The sequence below is a fragment of the Lepisosteus platostomus genome, chromosome 10, assembly GCF_059453375.1.
Source record: "Lepisosteus platostomus isolate fLepPlt1 chromosome 10, fLepPlt1.hap1, whole genome shotgun sequence".
NCBI classification, from domain to species: domain Eukaryota; kingdom Metazoa; phylum Chordata; class Actinopteri; order Semionotiformes; family Lepisosteidae; genus Lepisosteus; species Lepisosteus platostomus.
In genome coordinates this window covers 2,865,120-2,880,376 of record NC_142620.1, presented here as the reverse complement: position 1 = coordinate 2,880,376, position 15,257 = coordinate 2,865,120, and the positions used below count along the sequence as shown (strand labels likewise).

At 37.5% G+C, this 15,257-nt stretch overlaps 1 protein-coding gene across 1 annotated transcript in view; it reads left to right on the top strand.

The window, feature by feature from the left end:
- Positions 1 to 15,257, top strand: part of efcab11 (EF-hand calcium binding domain 11) — a 44,600-nt gene that overhangs the window by 2,975 nt on the left and 26,368 nt on the right. Inside the window, exons 3-5 of the mRNA XM_088647514.1 lie at positions 1,034 to 1,082; positions 5,483 to 5,584; positions 8,627 to 8,714. Of these exons, the coding sequence (XP_088503640.1) occupies positions 1,034 to 1,082; positions 5,483 to 5,584; positions 8,627 to 8,714 (239 nt within the window). The remainder of the gene's footprint in view (positions 1 to 1,033; positions 1,083 to 5,482; positions 5,585 to 8,626; positions 8,715 to 15,257) is intronic.

The window sequence follows — 15,257 nt, the reverse complement described above, 5'->3', positions numbered from 1 at the left end:
CTATTCATTAAGAGTAGAGGTGTTGATGCCGGTGTCCTGAGTAAATTCCATGCTGGGCTCGTGCAGTCTGACCTTCCTGAGGTTCCCAATCAGATAACTGGTGAAGCGGTTTCTCACTTCTCTATCTGATCTACTGTGTAGTGGGGATGCTATTTTGGGATCCTATGGGGTTAAAAGTGTTCTATGAATTAATTATCATGGAAGATTTTTCATCAGAAATTAATTTTTAGTAGCCCGAAGAAGGCTAAAACAGCACATCCCTCCATTTTCTAACCACTTTATCCAATACAGAGTCGTGGGGACCCAGAGCCTATGTCAGCGAGCAGCGGGCGAAGGGAGGATACAGCCTGGATGGGACGCCAGTCCATCACAGGGCGCACACACTCACACCAGGGCCAGTCTTCCCAGAGGCCAATTAACTAGTATGCCATTGGACTGTGGGACAAAACCCATGCAACCAAAATGTGAACATGCAAACTCCACACGGGAAGCTCCCCAGAAAGTGAACCCAGGGCCTCAGTACTATAAACCCATAATTTCAGTTGACATTGGCCACAGAACTTTAAATAACAGCTGCCAAGATTTAAACATACTTAAGAATTTGAAGAAATCAAGATGCTGCCAGTTTGGGTAGAAGTGCAGTTTACCGATATCGGTTATAGAATTCTATAGTGTTTTTGTTAAGAGTGGTCTGCAACTTTAAATTAAGTCACGTTGTGCTGTTGGTTTGTGCAACATTAGTTTTGTGAATGCTAGCGTAGTGGTTTAACCACACCTCGCCCCTCAATATGTGGGCAGTTAACACTTAGATGAATGATAACAAATTAATTTTTTTTCCATTTCAATTTCCATGTAATTAGTCTTTGAAATAAAATATCTGTTTAATGTCATGTTCTGTTAATACTAGGCTTATGTGATAAAAAATGTATTTCAGTTATTTTAAAAGATTTTTCCATTTTAAACTCAGTTCTGCTCTTTGGAATGATGTATAAGATGAGAACCACATGCATTGATCTTCTTTTCTGCGTTACAGTCGGAGACAGACTTGTTACTGCATCCTGTTCTACAAGCAAATTTGCCAGGTGCTGTGAAGTAAAGCTTTTTGTTCCAAAACAAGAAAACAAAACAAAAATATTGCATTGATTTTCTTGTAGGCTTTCCAAAAGAATGTAGAATGATTAAGAGTTCACCTTGTGTTGTTAAAACATATGGTATGCTCTTAAAATAGAGAATTGTTCCGAGAGCTTTTGAAATTTTCATCTCATTTCCAAAGAAATGCATCTTAAAATATTTCTAAAAGTTTAGATTTTGTATGTTTTATATTTTGTATATTTTAATATTTATGTGGTTATTAATGCAAGTTTTCAGTACCTAGGAAATTAGATTAATAAGAACTGTTGGCATCCTAGCTGCATTTCTGCAGCCATTTTAGATTATCCTCTTTATTGTAAGATTTCTGGATGATTTCATTGTAATTCAATTCCTGTAACCTTTCTGTAGAAAACATTGGTCAGAAGTTGGTTTTGGAGCTAGTTCTTTTAGATCTATCATTCTTTGTATTGTATTTGTTAATCTGTTATATTGCTTGACATATACGATGATGTATATTATGTATGCATGAAAGCCATTTAAAATCAAGCTGTATGTCATTTGTTAAAAGGGGAACAAATGCACAGCAAAGGCAATCCAGTATTTGCAGTGGCGCTATTATGACACTTCAATATGCATTTTAAAAAGCATGTTTCTTAAGAGAAATGAGAATGGATGCTTGATTAAAATTTAGTTTAATCATTTTACCCATTGCCAGTAATTAAAGACGAAATAATATTGGCATGAAATGTTGACAGGCTTTACAGGGTCTTTGACAGGCAAGGTTTCAGTTCATGAACATTAAAAGAAAGGGAGTTGGCTAGACATTTTTTAAGCAAAGATGTTAAGTGGTTGAAGACCTAGATTAGTAAGTAATTTGTATCTTGTTTTAAGCCATGAGCAAATTGCTTTTGTATACTGCCCTGTAGGAAAGCTTGAGATAATCTAGTTATAGCAGCATGCTGGTGCGATGAAATATTCCACCATTAAATCTTGCTTTGAGCAAGCGTTGAATTAAATTGCCGCTCTTGTGTATTTTCTGCGATTACTAAATTAGTAACGGTGATGGAAGTGTGGGATGTTGCTCTGAAGTAACTGACAAGACTTGGCCCGGCTCTGTCCTATCCACTACTGGCAGCCATAGAGAGGAGAAAAGGTCCCAGCTCTGCGTTCCCTGGGATCTAGTCAATATTGCCTCTTCCGAGTAGTGGCTGCATGTGTGATTTTTGTCCTGTTTTTGTTATTGTTGGCTCAGAAGAACAGTTTAAAAGCAGTTAACTATTAAAATGTTAAGTCAAAGGATGCCTTTCTCGAACAACTTCCATTTGAGATGCAGTAATGGTGTGCTTTGTGACAAGATTAATCTCCTCTCAGGTGCCTTTTTTCTTTATACGTGCTTTACTAAGTTCTTGAAATCTAAGAATATGGTTCCCTAGAATCCATGCAGTGGAGTTCAGCTGAAAAGACACTTCCCCTGCTCTGACACACCCTGACACACTGTTGATGGGAGTTTCTCTGTTGCTTGTAAATGAAGTGTGACTTTGTTCAGCCACCGAGAAGAAATCAGAATTGCAGAAAGCAAATTAGTTTAGGTTCTAGCCCACCAAAACAGAAGAGCTGATGGAAGGGTAGGCGTTACATATTCATTACGGAAAGACCTGGGGAAACGCATCTTGTTTATATTCACACCTTATCAGCAGTCACAGCATCTGTAAAATATTGTAGCCTGTGTGTTGAAGCACCGAACAGCAATTTATTTTTTTTCCTTCCTAGGACATAGGGATTGTCTTTGGAAATTAAAGAAGTTGTGTTACAGAGTGGAGCTGTTCATGCTTTGAGTGATGATTAGTAATGTGCTAAAAATGTTATTACCTGCATATCTCTAAAGTAGGTTCCTTAAACCTAGGTTCAGTAATAATTGCTGTAATATATCAATTACAGTCGCAATGACAATAATGTAGCAGGAATTGTAATTTGAAGCATTTAAAAAAGTAAAAAACACTAAATAGGTCTACTTCTCTATTCACAGTAATTCAGCATTGAACAGTGTAAATATTTAGTTTCATCATACCATCCCAAAATGGTGTGCCAATGACCCGCTAGGTCCTCAAATTATCGTATGCCTCTGGGGATGCTGACCAGCCCAGTTGCCACTCATTTGTCTTGTGCTGTCAGTCCAAACCCTCCGGATGAAGTTTCAAACCCAACTGCCTTGATCCTGCGTGGGTTCAGTGAAAAGATGAAACAATCATGTGTGATGGGCAACCTGAGCTCTAAAACCTCCAACATCCCAGAAGAGGTCTGGTCTGGATGCCCTTTCGTCTGCTGCATGTGCGCGGCGCGAGTATTGTATCCAATACACTGTGGCAGTAATAGAATGGATTTACAATATCGTTTCTTTAACTTAGCAGTATAACATGTATAATAACTGAATATCTTGTTGTCCGTACAGTTTCACAGGTATTATGTGTGGAATAAGCTTCAGAGGTGGAAACAGTGTAGATCACCAGCTGTTTGATGTAAAACTGCTGCACGAGCAGAACACGCATGTGTAGGAAGCAGCTTCTGCTTAAAACAGGACAGGATTTCAAAGATTTTGTGCATATTAAGATCATTTGTAAATGCCGTTGATAATGTTGAATATATTATTTATACATAAAACCACTTGGAAATTTCCAGTAAAATCGGTAACATTCCTAAACCATTCATTCAACAGGAATTACAAACAATTAATCTGCATATTTTTCTCTGTTTTACTGTTTTTATGTAGTGATTAATCACTTATATAAAGGCTTTATTTATACACAAGATATAATTTATCTATTTTTCTTAAAGGAATATCTTAAATGCAGTTTTGTGTGCCTCATTTAGCTATATTTGACTTCTAAATAGAAGAGGAGAATATTTTCTTTCCTACTTTTACAAAGGACCATAACTGTCCCATATACCCTCTACAACATTCTGTGACAGAGGAATTTCCGCAGTTAGCAGAGGCTCAGGAATGCATTTTTTAATGGGTTTGGCACAGCCAGGATCAAACAGTAAAGACCAGGCTCGGCCTCACCACTACTAGAAAGTAGACTCTTGATACAAGACTTTGCTGTGAAATTACTATCCTTGGTCTTCAATATGCATTTACTAGAACTTAGAGAATTGCCATTGTGTTGAGGTGGAAACGAGTTTTATTTAAAAGGATAAATTAGTTTTAGTCAGTGGTGTTTAATAAATTCAGAGCAGCAGGTTGTCTTGGATATAACCGTACTCTTTTTTTTTAATGTTTCAATTATGTTAATCAAAAATACGTTGCCAAGATGTGCTTGATTAAGTTGTCACAGTTAATAGTTTTTGAAAGAATTTGAAAGTTGGGTAGTAGAATGCAGCCAATACTTGTTTAATCGACTCCTTTGGAAGCAGCCCATCATGCTGAACTTTCATTGCAAACAACAGATGCACTGTGCTGTGTATATGGAGAGCAGAATCTGTCTATTTACTTTAGCACTGTTTCTTTATCAAGATAACTGGTACATGACAGGAAGTAAAAAAAATGTTGCTTGCCTTCACTTGTGACTTTATAAGAGCTTCACTATTTTCAAGCTGGCTTTCCAACAATCTAATAAAACAGTCTACTCCCTGCATTACTGGAGATATTATCCAAGGGCAATTGCATTACTTGGGCATTTTGTAGATGTTCTGCTTCAGCTTAACAGACTTAATCAGTGACTTACTGGGTTAGGATTTTCTATTACTGTTTGTTTTGGGTTTTGTTAGTTTTTTTGTGCATTATTTCTTTTAGAGCCTTAAAGCTCAACAGACTACACTAAAAATGGATTTTTGGCAAGGGAAGGGTGTCCTGCTTGAATGTGCTTTGAGTGTGTTTGTTTTTAGAGAACTTATTACCTCCTTTCAATGTCTGTTCTTGTTATCCCAACCACCCCATAGGAAAGGGTTTTGGCTGGAACTCCTAATACTCATGTCTTAGTCTCTCAGCGGACAGTTACTGGCATCACTGCAGCAACACTGCCGCCTGAGTTGAAGAACCTGCATACAGAGGGCATCAATCATTATCCCTGATCTGAAATATTCTGCGCATATTTTTGATTCCCTAACAGTTTGCTTTAATTGTTAGCTGTCCTGGAGTGTTCAGGATATCTTGCAGCAGAGTTGGTGATTGTAAAAAAAACAACAAACAACAACAAACATCTAGGACTCTTCATGCATTTCTTAATAACAGTATACAGGAAAATAATATACTACCCTGCAGGTTCGAATGAGAGAAATTGCTCTTTAAATTACTGTACTTAACCAGGGAGTATTGGGCCCATGCAAATGAAGCAAGTGTTTTCTGACAGCGCTGTACTAACACTGATTCCATCTTTCTTTTTGTTCTTCAAAGGAGTCCCTTTGGATCACTTTATAAACCTCATGGGGAGGAAGTTGTCAGCGCAGGATCCATTTGAAAAGACGAGGCAGATCTTCACAGCGTTTGATGTACACTGTGTGTTTCTTTATTTTTTTAACCACATTGTTAATTCTGTGTTAGCAAATATACCATAATCAGTTACAAGGAGGGAATATTTAATGTTAATGACTTGTTTCTATTAGTACTAAGGAGATGTCTGCATTAGTTCTATGGACTACAGGCATAAAAGTGATGTTTTAAGGCGATATGAAGTTTGTCAGAATTTAAAAAATGACATTTGTTTTTCTGAATGAATTTGATGATCAAGTGCTTCTAGTCCATTTTGCTTCTAGTCCCTTGGTATTTTTATAGTCTTATCGATATTTGATGTTAAAAAGAAGTGCACTTAAATATGAGATCACTTTAATTTTATATATAGCTTATTGTCAGTACAGAATTCCCCAAAGCCTGAAGCTAAAGTTTTTTTTGTACATATGTTGTGATTTATCACTGGATGGCACACAAAGCAACATCACAATACATCAAGCAGTTCAAATTGATTCCTTTACTTGCTTCAAGTGTAAACTGACTTGCCTGAATCCTGCTTCATACATGATTCACAAAGGTCAGGTACAGTTTGCAGTATAGGGCCCTCTAGGCGCTGAAAAAAATGCTTGTACAGAAAATGCACCTTATGGCATTTTTAAAAAAAAATGCTGGAATCTTTTTAGCAGAGGTAAATGATCACATGATTCAAAACTGCAGAAGATGAAATATCAGCATACGTATAGTGTGTTACTCTTTGCCAGATCTCAGGGATTGCGCCTTTAACACTTTAAGTATAGAGCTTGTTTCTGGTGCAGAGGTAGCTCTGAAGAGTCTGTGGTACAGTTTAACAGTGTAGTACCGGTAAGGGGAATTTCAATAGAGGGCACTATGAGTCTTAATTTACGGCGGTTGTTTGCCTGTAGGTAATAGGGACCAGTTTTCTATGAAGTGCCCTGCATTAGGTAGATGATTGCAATAGATCTGAATGAGTCCACTATTTTGGCGTAAACACAAGACCTGTGCTTGGAAGGAAAGTCATGATTTCTAATTAAGTTTGCTTTTCCTGACATACTGTAGGGAACAGGGATAGTGATACGTTTCTTTCCACCCTACAGCATTAATGTCCGCATAGGTTGCTGCTCTATCTCCCCATGGATTTTTTTAGGGTATCTTTCCTTTACATTGTTTATTAAATTTGAATTTTCTTTATTTTCTGGGCTTAGAAAAAGTAGACATTTATACCTACCGTAGAACATGTATTATCCATAGAAGTGGAACAAAAAAGAAAATTTTCTAGAATGGATTAAGGATTTAGGTAGTCATATTTTCAGTCGATGGTGGCAGTGTGAAAGGAGATTGTCTGGATTTAGAGGAGCTAATTCAAAAGAAGAATCATGTCCAAAAAGTTCACAAGTCTGCTATCCCTTTGAGCTACTGTACATAATAGACACTCCATAAATGTGCAGCAATATAAGGAAAATTTTGCTGGAGAATTTCAACGAAGGAGTGAAAGGTACTGTAGAAAAGGGACAACAGATGATTTGAATTTAATTCTTGTTAAAATGGGCAAAACATTTCACTTCATTAACCTCGTTGACCTGCAATTACAGAGTGGAACTGTTATGTTTGAGAAGCTAACAATATCCTTGAAGTGCCATAGAGCATGTTCAATTGCTCCCTACTTTGGAGTCAAGCTGTGTTCTTCATTGACATTTTCTTTAAGTAGAGTTAAACAAGGTTACCATGATTAACTGGGATTTGATCTGTGTTTTATGATGTTTGTTTTCCCATTCCCTTATTGAGTGGGATACGTTTTCATCAAGTGGGCTACAAGCTGTGCTCATCTAATATCTAATTCCAAAGAATTAAAACAAACGCAATTTAAAGGAAAACAACTTGAGAAACTTAAATAGGTCTGACCTCAACATTGGATGGATGTAGAAAAGTATTTCCAGTCTGGTGGGCGGTGCCACTGCTCTAGTGGCTGCCGGGCTGTGGATGAGACCTCAGACTGAAGTCCGGACTGCTTGGTCCTTAAAGATCCCACGGCACTGAGAGTTATCCCTGGTGCTGCATGTCACCCAGGTGGGGATGCACATCCGTGGTAAAACGTTCTATACAAGCGCTACAAATTATTGGTAACTGTTGTTTCATTAATGGCTTACAATTAGCTTATTATTTGTGTTAAGTTTTCTTAAATTTAATGAGCTTATTTAATTGCTTTGACATCCATAATGATGTATCCTCCCTCATACACAACCTTGATCTAAGCATTTTGGAAGGGAGACTAAACATTCAGTCTTTTTTCCTTAAACATCTTTGAGATTAATCCATTGGGTAGAAGTATTTTTTTCGTCAGTAAAATGCTTATAATTTATGAGCACTGCAACAGATGAGTGTTTCTTGTACTGTTGATTTAAATTTGTGTATATAGCATTTATAATGCATATATGGCCTCATTATTGTACAAAATTTCAAATTACTTCCTGTGAAGTACATTGATTAATTGAATTTATTAAAAGGCAAATGTACTTAAATCAGAATGTTTTAGACTTTCTAAGCGTTATATTTCTTAAACTGTTTTCATGGGAATGATTTGCACTAATTAAAATTCCATGTACCAATGCTTGTGAAACTAAGGTAGCATTAACTTGTGTTTAACAGATCCCTAGATCCCAGAAGAAATATACTATGAGGCATCATAAGGTTATCCCAAGCTGCTCATCTGTCTAGTCAATCCTGAAACCATGGCTGCTCATTTGTAACGTGAAATATTATCGCACTCCAGGAATTTAAAAACCAGAATCCCACCCGAGTGATCATCTGCCAAAGTGCTGGTGATGGCAGCTTATGTGATGAAAGTGATAGAGATAGATTATGAAGAAGTGTTAAGGAGATACAGAGATGGCGCAATTCAGATTGTTAAGATTATTTATTTGCTTAGCAGACTTTCTTATCCAGAGCAAAGTCAGATAGCTGCCTCTAGCACAATAGAGCAAGCAGAAGTATCGGATACAATAAAGTAATGGTACAATCAGGTGTCGCCAAACAAATTGAATCTAATGCCTTTTGGTGTGTTTATTTTTAAAGGTCGTGGCTTCTTGACACTGGAAGACTTCAGAAAGGCGTTTTCTTCTGTTGCCCATTTACAGGACCAGACAGTGCAGGAAGCATTTAGGTACATTCTCTTAATATGTGTTTATTTTACTACAACAATAGATTTTAAGAATGCCCGTACTTTTTGTGTGTGTTTTTGTGAAGTGACGCTTTTTTTTCCACAATGATCGTGGGGATAGTTGGGGATTACATACTGCTCTGCAGGGCTCATGGTTCCAGCTGTAAATAGTTTAAAAAACGGTATATGAAAAAAGGAGATGCATGCCAGTCACGTTTTAGGGTAACCTTTTTTGGGTAAGACATCAAAACCCATTTCATGCGTGAATTAAGCCCAGTTTAGAGTGGGGTATCTGGGGTTGGAAAGCTTAAAATCAAACATGAGAGTCCACATATCTCTCCTGATGAGTGCGTTCGTGGAAGACCAACGTAGTAAGGCACTACGGTTTAACAAAGTTTTGGAAAATAAAATTCTGTTTGGAAGAGTAGCTGCATGGAAATCCTTAAAATTGTGATATGCAATGGCAAAAATGAATTCTACTTTTTTCAGTTTGATGTCTTCACATTAAGTGCAAAGTGTACATTTTTATTTGCAGCAATGCTTGCAGAAAACATTTATACATTCCCTGCAATTGCTTTGTAATCTAGTTAGAAATTTAAAATAAAAAGAAAGGGCATTGAGGAACTCGAGTGTGTCTTTTATGTAGCTCCATTAAAATGCTCTGGGCTGCACGCTTATGTAAACTTTGGTCTACTTCTTGAGCTGGATCCACAGAGGACATCCTCTTATTAAGTCAGGTTACGTTCACATGCCAAACCTGTCTTCCGCTGAGCTTCATCACAATCGATTTCTCTTGAATTTATGCTGAAGTTTTGTTGGTGCCAGTTTCATAGCTCTGACTGTCTGATTAGCTGTTGGCAAGCATCTTTCAGAATCCTACAGGTTGGTTGATTATGGCAGGTACTACATGTTAGTACTAGCCCTGCGCCCTAGTATAAGTAGTTTTAGTTGGTGAGAGAGCCTTAGGCGGCAACCTTGAAACTCTCTCCATGTTTTACATCGAAAGTAATAAGGATTTTCACCTTTGATCGTTTTCAAGCTCAAAAATGTCTTTTCATTATTAATTGATTTATATTTTATATTTGTACTGATTTATACAGATGGTCATTTGAATGGAGCAATCTTGTGAAGTCCCTAGCTCAGAAATGCAAAAGCAGCACCTCATCTTGAATTTGAGTGGAACAGTTATAACCTAACCAGTCCTAACCTAACCTAGTCCTAACCAATGCTCTACGCTGCTGCCCCAGTTATTAAGAGACTTACATTTTTTTTTCCAACTGTTCATGAATTTTTCTATCAGGGTTAAAAAAACACTCTATTATAACTGATAATTTAAGACCGTGTGAGTATGGTATGTTTATTGCCATTAAGCACTTGCATTTCTTTTTTTTTTAATGGACATCTATCCATAATTGGAAAGCTGCATGATGGCTGACTCTCAGCAGGGATCCTATCCCAGGATCATGTGGTGTTAGCCAAGACTGAACCCATGGTGGGATGCCAGTCTATCGCAGGGTGCACACATGCTTCAGAGTCTCAAATCAGACTAGCTAGCATGTCTTTCGGAAGTAATATATAAGACTCTCACTTGCGAATGAAATGAGATAGCCACAATACCAACACACTGCCTAGGGTTAAAAATGATATCTCAGAATGTGGTATAATAAAGATGAAGGCTCATAAAATTCTTTAATTTAACCGTTGATCTTCAGAAACCTCAGAATGATACCTTCAAGTTAACCTTTTTTCTATACTGAGTATACGAGCCATCCCTTTTAACTTTGTCGTAAGTTTTCCAGTACTTTGCAGATGTTATTCTGGTGTCTGCTCACTGCTGCTCATGAGATAATTGTTCTTTGATATGCTGGGTCACTTGCTTTTTTTCTGTCCATTACCTCTCATCAGCCACTACCAATATTGCGCAGCATGGCTCACACCGTGTTGGCTTTTAAAACTGGTGTGAACACGCAGGCAGTGCTGGGGGGTTTATTCTTCCCTCAGCCAACCAGCAGAAGCAGCCAGTGATCCTCACGGGGGCTGGATCTGCCCTCGGTGATCTTCACGGGGGCCTGGATCTGCTGCCACCTTGACAGAAGCAGCACTAAGAGTCCTAACCTTCAGACAGCCATGTGTTCCTTCCATTGCTGTTCTGCATCTAGTGTGGGGAAGGATAATAAATAAACAATATAAAAAAATGAAGTGTTCTGCAGTGTTTATCTAGAAGCCCAGGGCTGTGTTTAGGACACATTATCACAACAAAGTGGCGAATAATGACACTCCCCCTGGTGGCTCCAGGGGCTGAATCATTGTCAGACTCTTTCTTCATGTACCTTGAAAGAATAAAGCCGTGTCCATTTTTTTTCATTTCCTTGCAAAAGAACAACACCCTTGTCCTGTCCTTTTTTGTCATAATTATAGCTGAACAATGAGCTGCCTTAAGGCTCCGCACGATTAACAGAAGGCTGGTGTCTTTTATGCCTGTTAGATTTATAGACATGTGCTGCAGTTCTGAATGAATGTTAACACATTTATCTTCCTGTTGCTAGTTGCTATGGTTACAGGGTATACAGTACTGGTGTCATCACACCTTCAGCATTGCCTGCGGTAGTTTGTTCTTTTGTTATTACCGTTTCCAAAGCAACTATCTGTCATCGGTTTTCCATAAATACCTGGAATATAGACTCTCGCAGTCATTGGAGGATTATCAGGCTCTGTTCTTTCTGATTCTGATTCTTAGGTCTCAAAATGGATTATATTTATTAATTTTGCACATTCCATGTTGTCTTTTTACAACAAATCTGTGTCAAAATGAAATCTGTTCACTGTTTGGCTCCTCCTTTATTTTGGAATTTACATTTAATGACAAAATCTGTTTGTTATGAGTGGCCTGTTTTTATGACCTTGAGAGCAGTCAGGCCTGTTTGTAACTCCCCATTGTTTTTCATAATGTACAATTAATTGTAACTTTCGTGTTTAATTACCTTCAGATTGTTTTAGAACACTTACAATGTTGAATGGGGGATGCATGCATATCAGTCATATTTTACATATAAAACATTTAGATAGAAACCATCAAGCTTTTGCATACTGTAGACTTACAGTACATCTTACATAGATTACAGATTCTAGACATTGGCCGTCTTTCAACTAAGGATTTGAGCAAGGGATGAATTGTCACACTCATCACCACTCATTGCAGGAAGAATTCCATTAAACATCTACATCCTTGATTTTTCTATTGCAGTCAACACTTCTGTTGTCCTTCTTCTGTCCTGTTGTCCACTTCTGTCCTTCTGTATAGCTTGTTTAATGTTCTAATAAAGAATGAAGAATCACTTAATTGTCATCCCTAAAAATAAACATCACGTAGTGATGGACTCAGTCTAGACCTTACATTAGGTGCAAGTATTTTTTAAAGGAAAGGGTATGTGAATTTCTCCCAGTTGCTTCCTGAAACTATGAAGGAGAGAACAAACACCTTATTTGAGTGGTTCAAACATTTCAATGTTTGATGTCAAGCACAAGACTCCCGCATTTGTGAGGTCAGTTTCTGTGTGTGGCTAAGTTTGGAAATGGTGACCAGGGCTGATATGGCATGACGTCTCCTCAAAGTCCCGGTTCATTTCAGGAGTGTTATTGCCATCCATGCTTCGTATAATCGGTTGACCGTTTCCTATGAGGGAACTTTTGTTTCTGAAAATCCTGTAACAGATCAGTAGCAAATTACCCTTGCCAGTGCCCAGCATGAGCACATTTACTGCATATTGAAAGTTTGCCCTTTTCTTTTGCCACAATATCAAGGTAATTAAATTTCCTTTGTACTATTGTGAAAGGAAGTATCACCACCCCTGCAGTTTAACGGCTTGCCTGTGGAAGCTCTCAGTACATAAATCCCTTGAAGTACCTTTTTTTGCCGTTGACACAATGAGCTTAATGAAAGCACAATAAATCAAAAGCAATCTGTAATTCGTCGTCCATTGAAAAGATGTCTAATGGTTCAGTGATATGTTGCTTTTGATACCCCAGTAAATGTTGAGTGAGTCTTGACTTTGCTTTGGTAGCTGAAGTTGAATATTTGACAGTTGTTGATGAATTGTACAGAGCCACCCTTCCTTCTCAATAGAAGCTGTTATTCTGTATCAAATTACATACACAAATTTAAAGCCATTCTTCTCTAATGGGTTTTTATAGTCATGCCAATGAAAGCTAAAATGAACAGGAAGCAAATTTAATTCTTTTCACTGTTCTTATTAACTTAAAGGTGGAATCTCTTATATTACATTTAATCTTAAATCTTACATTTTACGAATGATCTATACATCAATGTTACAGAACTCTAGTATGTTTCTGCATATCAGTAGATCTGCCTACCTGTGCCAGTCAGCGATTTTGTTTTTTGGCATTACTTAATGCCGGCATTGTGTTTCATCATGTCTTAAGCTGTAAAATTATCTAGGACCAAGTCATGTAAGAGTTTTTCTCACTCTTTTTTTAGAAAATACTGACTTGGAGTTACTCCTTCAGCAGTCATGTAGGTCACACACTAGAGAGGAGCAAATTGCTGCCCTGGCGAGAGTAGGGAGTCTGAGAAGCTGCTGTATGACTGATAAAAAGCTCACTGTTTATCTAGGGTTTCACTAGGCGTGTGTGTAGGGTACCACTGCTTGGGTATCATGGGCAGAAATGTGACATTGTGAACTTTCCTCTGGCCTGCTTTCAGGTGATGTTACTTTAAATACCTCAAAAGGCTGGCAGAGCCTCAAGACTAGAATTTGGCTCTTTTGTCACTAAATCATTTTTAAAATAAATTATGCATACCCTTGCATTTTTTCTGCTCCATTTCCACGTGACTACTATGAGATGAAGTAGAACGTCTACCTCTTCAATGCTAATACTATTTAGTATAAATGTTCCTTTAATCATCTTGAGGTGTGCTTTAATTTTTCATTGCTAGACACCTGAGTAAAACATTAATTTAATGCATCAGTCGTTTCACTTAGCCTACAATCTTTCTGTTATTATTTAGGTTGCATCTTACAGTTTTTGCTGGTATAATACTGAAAGAATCTTTCTTTCTCCTCATATCTTTCTTAATTTTTTAATATCATTGGGCTTGGGCAATTGCTACTGCTTTCTAAACTGTCATTTGCAGAACATCTCATTCTCCAGACAACTTGACTCATAGCCAGACCTCGTATAATCATGCTGTTAATAACAAGGTAACAAGGAAAAATATTAGCGAAACAATCAACAGACCTGTTTGCTCAGTATTTAAAATGTATATTTATATGTGAATAATATTAAGTACGCTTACAATGAGCTATTAACGTAACACGTTCTCTTGAATTTTTTTTGTCAGTATATTGCTGTCTCTGGCTGATGTGAAAAATACATCAGTTGCCATTCATCTCCTTAAACAGATCTGTCTTATTTCTTGTGGGAATTCAAACGAGCAGGCATTTCTCTGTGCGGTATCGAAAATACTGTATCTAAAGCTATAACTTGAAAGCCGCATTTTTTAAACATAAATCATAAGTATATATATCCAACAAAGTTTCTTTGAGCGGTCTTTGTATGCAGATTTTTTTCTGCAACTCGTAAACATAAATGGAAGATGAGCTGTTATGAAAAGAACAGTAAAATTCAGCTACCTGCTACTGGTTTCAGTACCTGCTGATATTCCCGCACTTTGTTGAGTTAAAATGCTGATAATCTTTAACCCTTTACAATTTTAAGGCTGCCACACAATGCTCTTCTTGTTAGTTATACGTTTGTTTGTTATACCGTGTTTTTCATTCAGTATGCACGCAATTAAGCTTTTTATATGCCCTCTGACCAGTTTGAAAAAATGAAGATATTCAAAGGTTGATAGAAATGCTTCTAATGTTATTATTTTGCACAGGAACCTGGCATTTTCTTTGTATAATGGCATTCCACTGTGTCATTCTCCAAAAATATATAAACAAATCTGGTGTTTGAGTTGAGCTTAGTTCTTCCTGCCCCTTAAGCCAGATTTTTGTTATGATGGAAGTGAACTTGATGGGAATTAAATTTCTCTCGGGCTACATAGATTGTTCAGTATGTACTCAACAAAAAAGACAAAGAATAGGGTCGTGTGTTTCCACGGAGGAGGCTTCTGCATATTTGGCAGGCATTTTCCTGCCCCAATTTGATTTATACTGCTCTGTGTTTTTTTTAATTCTATAATGCGTTAGGGAAACTTCTGAGAAGTCAGAGCAAACAAAGGACAATGCAGTCAATGCAACCCTGTTAACATTGCAACTTCAGTGTCAGTCTTAAAGGCATTTAGGCTAACCATGCAACCAGGAAGGAGGCATTGTAGGGGCTGGCACAGTAGGACTGGCTGGTCGCTGCACTCTGTAGAAGGACTTCTGTTGAGACAGTACTTTGTACATTACAGTTAATTGAGTATCTCATAACAGGTTCATTTTAAAAACCTGGTATCTGAACATTTCAGCAACTGATTTCTGTTCTGCTGATCTGTATTTTCTAGGGGGTGATCAGCTTGATTAATTAGAAAAATGC